The sequence below is a fragment of the Mobula birostris genome, chromosome 5 (assembly GCF_030028105.1).
Source record: "Mobula birostris isolate sMobBir1 chromosome 5, sMobBir1.hap1, whole genome shotgun sequence".
Taxonomy (NCBI): domain Eukaryota; kingdom Metazoa; phylum Chordata; class Chondrichthyes; order Myliobatiformes; family Myliobatidae; genus Mobula; species Mobula birostris.
The window spans coordinates 35280169-35295641 of record NC_092374.1 but is presented as its reverse complement, the minus strand read 5'-3'; the positions used below and the strand labels follow the sequence as shown (position 1 = coordinate 35295641).

The following is a 15473-nucleotide window of genomic DNA, read 5'->3' as shown; positions in this document are numbered from 1 at the left end:
GCTGGAGATGGTCTTCCCCCTAGACCAGGGGTCAGCAACCTTTTTGCCTCTGTGGGCCGGATCACGTATTAATGAGCAGACGGTGGGCCAGATAAATGCCATAACAAGACTTGAAATATGGGAATTATCCATTTAAATACATCTAGTTATGTTTTGCCTCAAATTAATGAATAACGCATGCTAGAAAATCATTTATGCTTAAGGTTGCCTACCTCTGCCCTAGACTAACACCGCCAGCGGAACCTAAGGTTCTTCTAATTCCTATTAACTGCTTGGGGGAGCCATTGTACAATCCCAATAATGTGATCATCCCTCTTTTATTTCTCAGCTCCACCCATAAAAATTCATTAATTTCATCTCTGACTACAGCTTTGACCTTCCCCTTAATCAAAAGTGCAACTTTCTCTTCTCTCTTTCCTCCAAAGCAGACACTATGAAGTCAGTAAACACTGATACTTCAAGATAGACTGTGTTAAGTATAATTTACCTTGGTTTATTGTAAGATGTCATTAAGCTCTTGAGGGAAAGATTTACAAAGGACGGTGTCTGAATTTGGAGTGCTTTGGAGACATTGGATAGGCTGGGCCTGTTTTCTCTGGAGCAAAAGAGGCTGTACTGCACTTCGAGTTTCTTTTATTTTTTGAAGATGAATGTTTTTAAGTTAATGAGCAATAGGTTATCAACAGTTGTAGTTTTGCAAAATGCAATACCATTGTTGCCTGGACCTGAGGTCCTGAGTTGCAAGGAAAGGTTGCGTAGACATGAACTTTATTCCCTGGAATGCAAGAAAGACCTGAGAAAGGTATTTATACCACCTCTTTAAAGTTTTCATGTTTTATTGTTTTACAACATTAAATCACAGTGGATTTAAGATGGCTTTTTTTTGACACTGATCAACAGAAAAGATTCTTTCATGTCAAAGTGAAAACTCATCTCTAGAAAGTAATCTAAATGCATTATAATTCATTACATAAATATTCACCCCCTTTAATATGACACACCAAATCGTCACTGGTGCAGCTATTTGGTTTGAGGAGTCACATAATTAGTTAATGGAGATCACCTGTGTGCATTTAAGGTGTTTCAAATGATTGTAGTGAAAATACTGTACACCTGTATCTGGAAGGTCCAACTGCCGGTGAGTCAGTATCCTTGCAAAAACTGTACCATGAAGGCAAAAGGACTTTCCAAACAATGCTGCAAAAAGGTTATTTAAAAAGTACAAGCCAGGAGATGGATACAAGAAAATTTCCAGGTCACTGAATATCTCTTGGGAGTACAGTTAAATCAATCATCAAGAAATGGAAAGAATATGGCACAGCTGTAAGTCTGCCTAGAGCAGACCATCTTCAAAAAAACTGAGTGAACATGTAGGAGACTAGTGAGGGAGGCCACCAAGACAGCTTTATGGGAGAGTGGCAAAGGAAAAGACATTGCTGGGGGGAAAACACACATGAAGTCTCAGCTAGAGTTTGCCAGAAGGCATGTGGGAGACATGCTGGAAGAAGGTTCAATGGTCTGATGAATCCAAAATTGAGCTTTTGTCCATCAGACTAAACAATATGTTGAATGTAAGGCTTGTGAAGGTAGAGGGTAAAATGAATGCAGCAAAATACAGGGAAATCCCGATGCAAGTCTGCAAGAGAACTGAGACTTGAGAGATTTGTTTTCCAGCAAGACAATGACCCCAAGCAAAAGGCCAAAGCTACACAGAATGGGTTAAAAACAACAAAGTAAATGTCTTGGAGTGGCCAAGTCAGAGTCCAGACCGCGATGCAATTGAGAATTTGTGGCTGGACTTGAAAAGGGTTGTTCACTCACAATTCCCATGCAATCTAACAGAGCTTGAGCAGTTTTGTAAAGAAGAATGAAGAAAAATTGCAGTGTCCAGATGTGCAAAGCTGATAGAGACCTATCCAAACTGACTCATAATTGCTGCCAAAGGTGCATCTACTAAATACTAACTTGAAGAGGGTAATTATGTTTGTGTTTAATAATTGTAATAAATTTAGACCAATTTGTTGTTCCATTGACATAGAAAGAGTCTTTTCTGTTGATTAGTGTCAGAAAAGCCAAATTTAATCCACTGTGATTTGATGATGTAAAACAATAAAACATGAAAACTTCCAAGGGGGGTGGAGTTCCCAACCCTTTGTTCACATGAATGAGTATATAAGGAGACATTGGATAGACTGGACCTATTTTCCTTGGAGCAAAGAAGGCTGAGCAGTGACATGATACAAGTATATAAAATTATGAGAGGCACAGATACATAGCCAGAATTTGTCTCCTAATGGAAGAATTATCAAAAAACAAGCGGGCATAGTTTTAAGATAAGAAGGCAGAGGCTTAAAGGGAATCTGAGGAGTGAATTTTTCGTACAAATAATCGGTATGTAAAATGAGCTGCCGATGATGGAGAAGGCAAGAACAGTAACAATACTGAAGAGACATTTGCATGGGTACTTGAAAGAGCAAAACATAGTGAGTTTTGGTATTAATGCAGACAAGTGGGATTACTACAGATGGACATGATGCTGGGCATGGACGTGATTGATACAGCCCTTTGGCCCACCAGTTATAGCTCTATGACTATAATATCCAGGATGTTTATGTAACTGGATTTCAAGTGTCTATAATACCAGTTCTTTCTGAAACGTATGTGTTATCTAAGCCAGTTATGCTCCATAAATTTATTTGTCGTCATTTATTTAGAACAGTGCATATGAAAGAGGTAAATCAATGAAGAATTTGATATATAAGGATCGAGCTGCAAAACGTAGGCAGGAGATTGGAAGTGATGGCATTTTCAAAAGAGATGATGCTCCTGCTTCAATCCATATGTAAGTATAAAATTATAAGTCTGCAACTAAAAGAGGTAGAAATTTTATAAATTCCTCAAAATATATATAAGCATGGAATACGAACAGTACAACTAAACCTCAATTTTAAATAAAGTATTCCTATTATCCAATAGAAATAATGTCACTAGGTGTACATACTACTTTATCAGGTAGCATTACCGTTGTAATTCACCGGACGCCCTTTTATACTGCACTTTGAATTTCTCTTTTGAAGATGATGTTTTTAAGTTAATAATAAGCAATAGATCGTCAAAATAAAGCAGTCAACATAATTGAAGACCCTCCCATCCAGGCATTCTTGCTTCTCCCCTTTTCCATTGGGCAGAAGATGCAAAAGCCTGAAAGCACGTGTCTCCAGGCTCACGGACAGCTTCTCTCTGCTGTTATAAGACTATTAAACCAGACCATAAGATGTGGGGGTGTATTTAGGCCATTTGGCCCATCGAGTCTGCTCTGCCATTTCATCATGACTGATGTATTTCCCTCTCAGCTTCAGTCTTCTGCCTTCTCCCCATAACTGTTCATGCCCTGACTTATCAAGAATCTATCAACCTCTGCTTTAAACATATCCAATAACTTTCCTCCACGGCCGCCTGTGGCAACAAATTCCACAGACTCTCCACTCTCTGGCTGAAAAAACTCCTCCTCATCTCCATTCTAAATGGGCATCCCCCTATTCTGAGAATGTGCTTTCTGTTTGTAGGCTCCCTCTCCATAGGAAACATCCACTCTGTCGAGGCTTTCAACATTTGATAGGTTTCATTCTTCTGAATTTCAGTGAATAGAATCATCAGTCAGTCCTCATATGGTAACCCTTTTGTTCCCAGAATCATTCTGGTGATCCCCCTCTGAACCCTCTCCACTTTTCAGCACATCCTTTCTGCTCACTTTTGCTGAGTATAGAGCCTCTTAACAGCTGATCAACAATTCCCGATGTTCGGTTTTCTCTCACAACGCTTCAGTCAACAGCACCAGCTTAGAATCAGCCTCTCTACAAGCCTACGAAACCTGAAAACCCAGAAGACGTGTTCATCTTCTAGGCGGTGGCCAGTCATGAATCCCCAGGAGTGGGTCCCGCCATAGCAAAGAACAAAAGTCTGAGTGTAATTCCAGGTCAGGGTCTTCAACAGAACCCCATCGACCCTGAAAGGAAAAAAGAGAGCCATCATGGGTAGAAATTCAGCTATTTTCGTAGATGAACACGAAGGAGTCGCTATTGAGCGTCATTGTAACTGCCTCACCTAGCTGATCCCCTAGAGGGCTCAACCACAAGCTGCTCTTAAAAGCCATCTTGCAGGCATTGTACAAATCTCCCCTCTTGGGATCAAGCACCAAAATTATTGTACCTATCTACCTTCATATTGCAATCCCTCATAACTAACGTAACATTACCCTTTTGGCATGCCTTTTCTATTTCCTGTTGTAAATTGTAGCCCACATCTTTGCTAATGTTTGGAGGCCTGTATATAACTCCCATCTTGTCTTTTTACCCTTGCAGATTCTTAGCTCTACCTACAAGTATTCTATACCTTCTGATCTTATGTCACCTCTTTCTAAGGATTTTATTTTAATTTTTTTTACCACATAGCCACCCCACCCCTTCTGCCTACCTGCTGTCGCTTTGATTCAATATGTACCCTCGGATGTTAAGCTATGATCTTCTGTCAGCCACGACTCAGTGATGCCCACAGTGTTATACCTACCAATTTCTAACTGCTACAAGTTCTTCTACCTTATTCCGTATACTACATGCTTTCAAATGTAACACCTTCTATTCTGTATTCATCATCCTTTTCAATTTTGTCCCCCCTTTACATTGCAACTCATCCCATTGACTGCAATTTTGACCTGTCATCAGTCAGTCCTTGCTAATAGTTCCCTAGTACTATAAGATGAACTCTTGATCTCACAATGTGCTTTGTTATGACCTTAAGAACATAAGAAATAGGAGCAGGAGTAGGCCATCCGACCCATTGAGCCTGCCCACCATTCAGTAAGATCATTGCTGATCTGTCCGTAAACTCAGCTCCGTTTACCTGCCTTTTCCCCATAATCCTTAATTCCCCTACTATGTAAAAATCTATCTAACTGTATCTTAACTATATTTAGTGAAGAAGCCTCAACTGCTTCCCTGGGCAGAGAATTCCACAGACTCACCACTCTCTGGGAAAAACAGTTTCTCCTCATCTCCGTCCTAAATCTTCTCCCCTGAATCTTGAGGCAATGTTCCCTAGTTCTAGTCTCACCTACCAATGGAAACAACTTTCCTACTTCTGTCTTATCTATCCCTTTCAAAATTTTGTACGTTTCTCTAAGATCCCCTCTCATTCTTCTGAATTCCAGAGAGTATAGTCCCAGGCAACTCAGTCTCTCCTCATAGGTTAACCCCTTCATCTCTGGAATCAACCTGGTGAACCACCTCTGCACTGCCTCCAAAGCCAGTATATCCTTTCTCAAGTATGGAGACTAGAACTGCACGCAGTACTTGATGTGCGGCCTCACCAGTACCCTGTATAATTGCGGCATGACCTCCCTGTTCTTGAATTCAATCCCTCTAGCAATGAAGGCCAACATTCCATTTGCCTTCTTAATAACCTATTGTACCTGCAAGCCAACTTTTTGTGATTCATGAATAAGCACTCCCAAGTCCCTTGCACAACAGCATGCTGCAATCTTTCACCATCTAAACAATGATCTGTTCTTCTATTATTCCTTCCAAAGTGGATGATCTCGCATTTACCAATGTTGTATTCCATCTGCCAGACCTTGGCCCATTCACTTAACCTATCTGTATTCCTCTGCAGACTCACACCTCCTCTGTACAATTTTCTTTTCCACTCATCAGCAATTTTTGCTACGCTACACTCAGTCCCCTCTTCCAAATTATCAGTGTAAATGGTAAACAGCTGCGGGCCCAGCACCAACCCCTGAGGCACCCCACTCACCACTGACTGCCAACCGGAGAAACACCCATTTATACCAACACTCTGCCTTCTATTGGTTAACCAATCCACTATCCATGCCAGTACACTTCCTCCGACTCCATGCATCCGTATCTTATTTATAAGTCTCTTGTGTGGCAGCTTATCAAATGCCTTCTGGAAATCCAAGTATACGACATCCACCTGTTCCCCTCTATCCACTGCACTCATTATCTCCTCAAAGAACTCCAGTAAGTTTGTCAAACAGGACACACCTTTCTGAATCCATGCTGCATCTGCCTAATGGAACCACTTCTTTCTAAATGTTTGCTATTTCTTCCTTAATGACAGCTTCAGGCATTTTCCTGACTACAGATATTAAGCTAACTGGCCTACAGTTGCCCGTCTTTTGCCTACATCCCTTTTTTAAAAAGTGGTGTGACATTTGCTGTCTTCCAATCCGCCGGGACCTGCCCAGAGTCTGGAGAGTTTTGATAAATGATTAGCAACGCGTCTACTATAACCTCCGCCAATTCCTTCAGCACCCTGGGGTGCATCCTATCAGGACCAGGGGACTTATCTACCTTCAGGCCCTCTAGTTTGCTCATCACTATCTCTTTAGTGACAGTGATTTTATCGAGCTCCTCACCTCCCATTTCGTCCATAACATCACTCTTTGGCACATTAGACGTGTCCTCCACCGTGAAGACCAACACAAAATAGCCGTTCAAGGCCTCAGCCATTTCCTTATCACCCAATATCAATTTCCCCTTCTCATCTTCCAAGGGACCTACGTTGACTTTAGCCACCCTCTTCTGCTTTATATATTTCTAAAAAAACTAATGCTATCTGTTTTTATATTTTGTGCTAATTTAGTTTCATACTCTATCTTCCCTTTCCTTATTTCTTGTTTAGTTGTTCTTTGTTGCTTTTTAAAGTTTTCCCAATCATCTCGTCTCCCACTACTCTTTGCGACTTTGTACGCATGAGCTTTTAATTTGATACTATCTTTTATTTCCTTAGTTATCCAAGGCTGGTTCTCCCCATACTTACTGTCCTTACTTTTGACTGGAATATACTTTTGTTGAGCATTGTGAAAAACCTCTTTGAAAGTATTCTACTGTTCAACTGTCCTACCAAATAGTCTGTGCTCCCAATCCACATTAGCCAACTCCTCCTTCATTCTGTTGTAGTCTCCCTTGTTCAAGCACAATGCACTAGTTCTAGATCTAACTACTTCATCTTCCATCTGAATGCAAAATTCAATCATACTATGATCACTCTTTCCAAGAGGATCCCTGACTACAAGATCGTTGATCTTACCTGTCTCATTGCACAGGACTAGATCTAAGATAGCATTTTCCCTTGTAGGTTCACTAACACGCTGCTCAAGAAAGCCATCATGGATGCATTCTATGAAATCCTCCTCAAGACTTCCTAAACCAACCCGATTCACCCAATGTATGTGGAAGTTAAAATTCCCCATGACAACTGCTGTTCCTTTCTTACAAGTTCTTACCTTGCACCTTATTGTTTACCTGCATTGTACGTTCTCTCAGCTGTTAGAGTTCATTCTGCATTTGTTGTAGTGTTATCTCTTACTATTTCAATGCACTGTGTAATGATCTGATCTGGCTGAACGGTATGTAAAACCAGCTTTTCACTGTATCGCAGTACATTTGACAATAAACCAATTCCAAAAAATAAATGGCAAATGACCGTTCTGCTTTTTAGATATTTATTACTAAGGTACATTGTTATCAGTATGAGAATCACCTGTTTAGAACTAAAATTTAGGGAAAAAAATCTTTCACATGGATGGTTGAAACATTTTGGAATTCACAAACAATAGCACTGCTCCAGCAGCACAGGTTCGATCCTGGTTTTCTAAATGTTATCTGTAAAATTTGCACATTCCTCTATTTCCTTCAGATAATGATTTCACCTCCTCCCCGCCCCCCCCCCCCCCCCGATTACAGAAATTTTTGTAAATTTGGCTACTGTGAATTGTCCCTCCTGTAGATAGGAAGGGGGTGGGAAAGAATTGTTGGGACACAAGAAAATGAGCAGTGGGATTATCTACTCTGGGTAGACTCAATAGCCTATATAACCCTGATTACAGGAAAATGAGAAAAATATAACTCCTGACAACAAACAGCAGGAATTCTCAACCAGAGTGTTTTTAAACCCTAAAAGCAGTAAGGATGAGGGAGGGGAAAATGAGACTAAAACAGAAAATGCTACAAAGGTTTAATGAGCTGAAAATTTCACACCTTCCACAACTGTTGGTTGACTTGTTGAGTTTTATATTTCCACCATTTTATTTGCAAATGGGCAGCTATATTAGAAAATACAGCATAATACCATGTACTTACTTTAGAAATTACCTAGGGTTACCCATAGCCTTCTGTTTTTCTTAAGTTCCATGTACCTATCCAGGAGTTTCTTAAAAGACCCTATCGTATCCACCTCCACCACCGTCGCTGGCAGCCCATTCCACGCACTCACTGCTCTCTGCGTTTTTTTTAAAAAAAACAAACAAAACTTACCCCTGACATCTCTGTACCTGCTTCCAAGCCCCTTAAAACTATGCCCTCTGGCTGCATTGAATAATGGAGCAGGTCTGAATGTCTGTGGCTGAATTCTATTCAGCTGACATTTGTATATTACTACTAACTTCAAAAAAAATTAGAAACCCTTTGCCTTGATGCTCCTACTTCCCTGCTCAACTTTTAAGTCATAAATATAAATTTATTTCAAGTAGACCTCGTAGAGTACAACATGAAGGTTTTGCACACTATGGCATTTGGATTCTTTTGTCTTGGAAGACATTGACTATTGATCCTCCAGCTTTGCCCTTTGAAACTAAAGTATCCCATTACATTTTAGAATTGTCTTGTAGATGAAGTTCTAGGAAATTAATTTAGCAATTTAGACAGAAATTTCAGGTCAGTAGTAATGAGAGAGATGTAACTAATCTTCTAAATAGATACAAAGCCTGAGTTATTGATGTTGGGGGAATCTCTTATTTTTGTGCATCTTAGTCTAAAGAACTTTGTCCTGGCTCTGCATGAATGACCTTTTCCAATATGTTAGCTATGAATACAGGTACATGATGTCTTTTTAGGGACCTTTAGCACCTCATAAATAGAATCAGTTAAGACTAATTTATTGACATTTAGGTAACCATTACAAGCAGTTCTACGTATAATCTGCAATTGAAATTAAATGTAAATTTTGATACTCCAACTAGTAAATTGCTTTCTCATCAATAGAATTTACACATTTACAGGTTTAATGACTTTATTCATTTTAGGGAAATCTGTGATGACAACAAAGGACGAAAAATGTTGGAAAAGATGGGCTGGAAGAAAGGAGAAGGACTTGGTAAAGGAAGCTGTGGAATTAAAGAGCCGGTAATTTTTTTCCATTTAGAAAACATACTTTAAAGTAAATGAATTAACCAGCTGAATAGTGATCTGCTCACTATTACTAGTGATCTAATGAGTGAGAAAATACATTCAGTGAACCTTTCAGTGATCACGTACAGGTAAACCTGCCATTAACTGCATTGTACGCATAGAGTTTGGCATCATTGCTATACGAAAACATCCATTGCCTTAACTTATAACCTAGTGATCAGCCTCTGTTGTCAAGAGAGCTAGCAGCAGTTTTACAGAAATAAAAAGCGGTTGGAGAAATAGTAAAATTGATGTAGAGTATTTATAAAGATTTTAGCTAAAGTTCATGTAGATAAAATATTTTAACTGTTTGAACTGTCTTCTGCCATAACTGTTCTAAGTTCAAATTATTTTTTTATCAAAGTACCTATATGTCACCATATACAACCCTGAGATTATTTTTTTACACATTCATAGAAAATACAAAGAAACAAAAAAAATTAAATAAGCAATAAATATCAAGGAATGAGATGTAGAGACCTTGAAAGTGAGTCCCTAGGTTGTGGGAACAGTTCAGCGTTGGGGTGAGTGAAGTTACTCCCTCTGATACAAGAGCTGATGGTTGAAGGGTAATACAGTTCCTGAATCTGATGGTGTGGTCTTGAGGCTCCTGTACCTCCTTCGTGATGGCAGCAGGAAGTTTTATTTTCAGTTTATTTATTGTTTCCTTTTTTATAATTGCACATTTAGAGTATTAGGGATGCCAGGCAGAATAGATGAATGCTCCTCATGCATGATGTGTGAAGGCAAGGAGATCTTCAGTGTCCCTGATGACTTCACCTGCAAGAAATGCATTCAGCTGCAGCTTCAAACACTCCGTTGTTAAGGAGTTGGAACTGGAACTGGATTGACTCCGGATTATTCAGGTGGCTGAGGAGTTGTTAGACATGACATATAAAGAGGCAGTTAAACCTGAGGTGTAAGACGCAGGAGATTGGGTGACAGTCAGGAGTGTGAAAGGGGTTAACCAGCCACTGCAGAGTACCCCTGTGGCCACTCCCCTCAGTAATGGGTATATCACTTTGGATACTGTTAGGGGAGATGATCTAGCAGCGGGAAATCACGGCGGTCATGTCTCTGGCACAGACTGGCTCAATGGCTAAGGGAAGGGAGGAGAAGAGGCGAGCTTTGATAGGGGAACAGAAAGGGGGCTCTGTGGATAGGAATAAAATTCCCAGGTGATATGATGCCTCCTTGATGCCAGGGTCCGGGACATCTCAGATCAGGTTCTCAACATTCTTAAGTGGGAGGATGAGCAGTCAGAGGGCGTGATCCATATAGATACCAATGACGTAAGTAGAAGAATGAAGAGGTTCTGCTAAGTGAGTTCAAGGAGTTAGTTGCTTAGTTAAAAGTACAGGACCACCAGGGTTGTTATCTCAGGGTTGCCACTGGCTACATGCTAGTGAGGCCAGAAATAGGAAGCTCATACAGTTGAACACATGGCTAAGGAGTTGGCACAGGAGGGTCAGGTTCAGGTTTTTGGATCATTGGGCTGTCTTCCAGGGAAGGTGGGACCTGTACAGGAGACAATTTTCACCTGAGCTGGACGGGGATTAATATCCTAGTGAGAAGGTTTCCCAGTACTGGATGGGTGGGCATTGGGATTGGGAAGGGTGGTGAGGAGTGGGGTAGTTTATACTAGAGTTGCAGAAGGATGGGAACCTGAGTGCCAGAACAGATAGTGTAGTGGTTGTGGAGACAAATGATAAGACAGACCTCTGGAAAAGTCAGGAATCATAAGGTTGAGCGTGGTTGGACTAATGTTCTGAGATTGTATGTACAGCGGCTTCCAAAAGTTTGGGCATCCATTTCCAAAAGGCATAAAGTTAAAGATGACACATTTCTTTAATATTTTAAGCAAGAGAACTTTTTTATTTCCATCTTTTACTGTTTCAAAATAACGAAAAGGAAAAGGGCCCGAAGCAAAAGTTTGGGCACTCTGCCTGGTCTGTACTTAGTTCATCTTTTACTCGCTTAGCTATTCACAGTAACAGAAATTTTGACCGAGGTGCCCAAACTTTTGCATAGCACTGTATAGGAAAGGCAGATGAGCTCAGGGCATGGATCAGCACTTGAAATTGTGACATTGTAGCCATTAGTGAGACTAGGTTGCAGGAGGGGCAGGGCTAGCAGCTCAATGTTCCGGGGTTCTATCATTTTTAGACATGGTAGAGCAGGAGGGATTAACTAGGGAGGGGTGGTGTTACTAGTCAGGGAAAATGGCACAGCAGTGCTCAGTCTGTACAAACTGGGGAACTCGTCTTGAGGTTTTATGGCTGGAACTGAGGAATCAGAAGGGTGTGATCATGTCCAGTCCTTGTACACCTTCATCACCCCATCAGGAGGGCCTTAAAGCTCTTTGCTTCTATCTAGACAACAGACTCAACCTGTTTCCCTCCTCCACCATTTTGGTCCATCTGGTGGAACTGGTCCCCACTCTGAATAATTTCTCCTTAGGCTCCTTCCACTTCCTTCAAACCAGAGGTGTAGCCATGGGCACTCGCATGGGTCCTAGCTTTGCCTGCCTTTTTGTTGGCAATGTGTAACAGTCTGTGTTCCAAGCCTACACTGGTATCACTCCCCAACTTTTTCTACCCTACACTGATGATTGCGTTGGTGCTGCTTCCTGCATCATGCTGAGCTTCTCAATTTCATCAACTTGGCCTCTAACTTCCACCATGCCCTAAAATTTACCTGGTCCATTTCTGACACCTCCTTCCCCTTTCTCAGTCTCTCTGGGGATTGTTTCTCTACTGATATCTTTTATAAACCCACTGATTCTGACAGCTACGTGGAATATACCTCTTCCCAACCTGTCACTTGTAAAAATTCCATTCCCCTTCTCTCAGTTACTCCATCTCTGCCGTCAGAATGAGGCTTTTCATTCCAGAACTAACCAGGGGCTTTCCTTTCTCCTACCCTCAACCCATCGTCCCATCACCCCACCAGGGATAGGGTTCCTCTTGTCCTTACCTAGCACCCCACTAGCCTCTGCGTCCAGCACATAATTCTCCATATCTTCTGCCAACAGAATCCCATCACATCTTTCCCTTCTCCCCCACTTTCTGCAGGGATTGCTCGCTGCATGACTCCCTTCTCCATTCGTCCATCCCCACCGATCTCCCTCTCGGTACTTAGCCTTGCAAGTGGAACAAGTGCCATACCTGCCCCTACACCACCTCCCTCATTCAGGGCCTCAGTCCTTCCAGGTGAGGTAAACTTCACCTTTGAGTCTGTTGGGGTCATCTACTGTATCCAGTGCTCTAGGCATGGCCTCCTGTATACTGGTGAGAGCCGATATAGATTGGGAGACCGCTTCGTCAAGCACCTGCACTCCATCTGCAAGAAAAAGTCTGATCTCCTGTTGGCCACCATTTCAATTCTAACATGTCAGTCCAAGGTCTTCTCTACTGTTGTGATGAGTCCAATCCCAGGCTGGAGGAGCAACACCTTGTATTTTGTCTGGGTAACATCGATTTCTCGAACTTCCAGTAATTGCATCCCCCATTCCTGTTTTCCCCTTTTCACCTTATCTCTTTACCTCCCTCTGGTGCTCCTTACCCTTCCCATTCTTCCATGGTCTTCTAAACTCCTATCAGGCTCCCCCTCCTCCAGCCCTTTATCTCTTTCACCAATCAACTTTCTAGCTCTTTATTTCACTGCTCCCCCCTCCCAGTTTTGAGTATCACCTTGTACTACTTCCTTTTCTCTTCCCTCAACTTCTTGCTCTAACTTCTCATCTTTTTTTCCAGTCCTGATGAAGGGTCTCTGCCTGAAATGACTGTTTACTCTTTATCATAGGTTCTGCCTGGCCTGCTGAGTTCCTTCAGCATTTTCTGTGTGTCTGCGCCCACCTTAATGTGGCTATATTATAGACTCGCCAACAGTCTGTGGGATATAGAGGAACAAATTTATAGACATTGCAGACTGTTGCAAGAAACACAAAACCATAAGATAGAGAAGCAGAATTATGCCAATTGGTCCATCGAGTCGACTCTGCCATTTCGTCATGGCTGATCCATTTTCCTTCTCAGTTCAAATCTCCTGCCTCCACCCGCCCCCCGCCCCCCCATCCCCATATCCCTTCATGCACTGACCAATTGAGGATCTATCAGCATTGGCCTTAAATATACAAAGGCCACAGCTGTGCCAACGGATTCCACAGATTCACTACTCTCTAGCTTAAGAAATTCCTCCTCATCTCCATTCTAAAAGGACATCCCTCTATTCTGGGTCTGTGTCTTTTGGTCTTAAACACTCCCACCAGAGGAAACGTCCACATCCACTCTTTCATCATTCGATAGGTTTCAATTAGGTCACCCCCCCCCCACCCCCATTCTTCTGAATACCAGTCATTGCAGGCCCAGTGTCATCAAATGCTCTTCATATAACAATCTGTTTAATCCTGGAATAATTTTCATGAACCTCCTTTAAATCCTCTCCAGTTTCAGCACATCCTTTCTCAGATAAGAGGCCCAAACTGCTCACAATACTCCAAGTGTGGCCTCACTAGTGCTTTACAAAGTCTCAACATTACATCCTTGCTTTTATATTATGCAGAAAGTTTTGTTAATAGTTCATCAGTTAACTCATCAGGTGATTGATAAGTTCGTGGCCCAAGGTACAAGGAGATGAGTTATTAACTTCAAACTTTCTGCCTAATCACTCAGAGTTGAACTGCATGTGCATGTAATGAGAGCTGTATAATTCATCTCCTTCTACCTTAGGCCACGAACTTATCAATCACCTATCTGTGGACACTTTCTGGAGGTTCAAGATCCGTATGTTCCACGACCGCTGGACTAAGTGTGTAAATGTAGGAGGGGACTATGTTGAAAAATAAATGTGCCAAGTTTTCTAAAATTGACTCCTTCTACCTTAGGCTATGAACTTATCAATCACCCCTCGTTGAAGTCTCAACGAGAGAGTGTGCAATACTTGATCTATTAGGGAATGCAACAGGGCAGATGCCAAAAGTTTGTGTAGAGGAGCACTTTGCAACTAGTGATCATAATGCCATTAGTTTCACGGTAATTATGGAAGAGGATAGGTCTGGTCCTTGGAATGAAATTCTAAATTGGAGAAAGCTCAATTTTTATGGTATCAGAAAGGATCTGGTAGTTCTGGATTGGGACAAGCTGTCTTCTGGCAAAAGTATGTTTGGTAAGTGGAAGGCCTTCAAAAGTAAAATTTTAAGAGTATGAAGCTTGTATGTGCCTGTCAGAATAAAAGAAAAGGATAAAGGATTTCAGGAACCTTGGTTTTCAAGATATATTGACGCCCTGGTTAAGAAAAAAATTGATTAGTATAAAAAATGCAGAATACTTAAAGAAATCAAGAGGGGTAAAAGAAAGCATTAGTTTGCTCTGGCAGACAAGGTATAGAAGAATCCTAAGGGTTTCTTGTATTAAGAGCAAATGGATAGTAAGGGACAAAATTGGTAATCTGTGTATAGACCCAGAGGAGATGGGGGAGATCGTAAATGGACTTTTTTGCATCTCGGATGATGAACACAGGCCATAGATGTGAGAAGCAGCAGTGACCCTATACAGATTAGAGGAGGTGGTATTTGCTGTCGAGGCAAATTAGGGTGGAAAAATCCCCAGGACTTGACAGATGTACCCCACGGACCCTGTGTGAGGCAAGAACAGAAATTGCAAGGACCCTAACAGAGATATTTAAATCATCCTTAGTAATAGCCGAGGTACCGGAAGATTGGAAAATAGCGAATATTCTGCTGGTTAAGAAAGGCTGTAAGAATAAACCAGGAAGAGAGGCAAGACTGCGCAGGCCAGTAGAGTGGGAAAAGTTTAAAAAGACTGCCATATCCAGCGGGCAGCAGAGTAAGAGGTAGCAGAGTGATAGGGCTTTGGCTCAACAGCCTTAGGTGGTAATGAGGCGAGGTAGGTTTGCCTGTGTTAATTGTGGAAAGGAAGTAGTGTGTGTGTGTGAGGTCGGTTTTCTGCGCTCGGTGTCAGATGTGGGAAGTCCTGGAGTCTCCCAGCCTCCCAGACAAGCATATCTGCACCCAGTGTGTCGAGCTGCATCTCCTAAGGGACCGCGTTAGGGAACTGGAGATGCAGCTCGATGACGGTCATCTGGTCAGGGAGAGCAAGGAGGTGATAGAAAGGAGTTATAGGCAGGAGGTCACGCCGGTGCCAATGGTGACAGACAAGTGGGTCACAGTCAGGAGAGGGAAGGGGAAGAATCAGTTACTAGAGAGTA

General features: G+C 41.8%; 1 protein-coding gene across 3 annotated transcripts in view; it reads left to right on the top strand.

The window, feature by feature from the left end:
* The window catches only part of aggf1 (angiogenic factor with G patch and FHA domains 1), a 79075-nt gene that overhangs the window by 56856 nt on the left and 6746 nt on the right, over positions 1 to 15473 (top strand). For all 3 annotated transcript variants that reach the window (XM_072257871.1, XM_072257869.1, XM_072257870.1), the window contains 2 exons: positions 2715 to 2842; positions 9101 to 9200. In XM_072257871.1, the coding sequence (XP_072113972.1) occupies positions 2715 to 2842; positions 9101 to 9200 (228 nt within the window). The remainder of the gene's footprint in view (positions 1 to 2714; positions 2843 to 9100; positions 9201 to 15473) is intronic.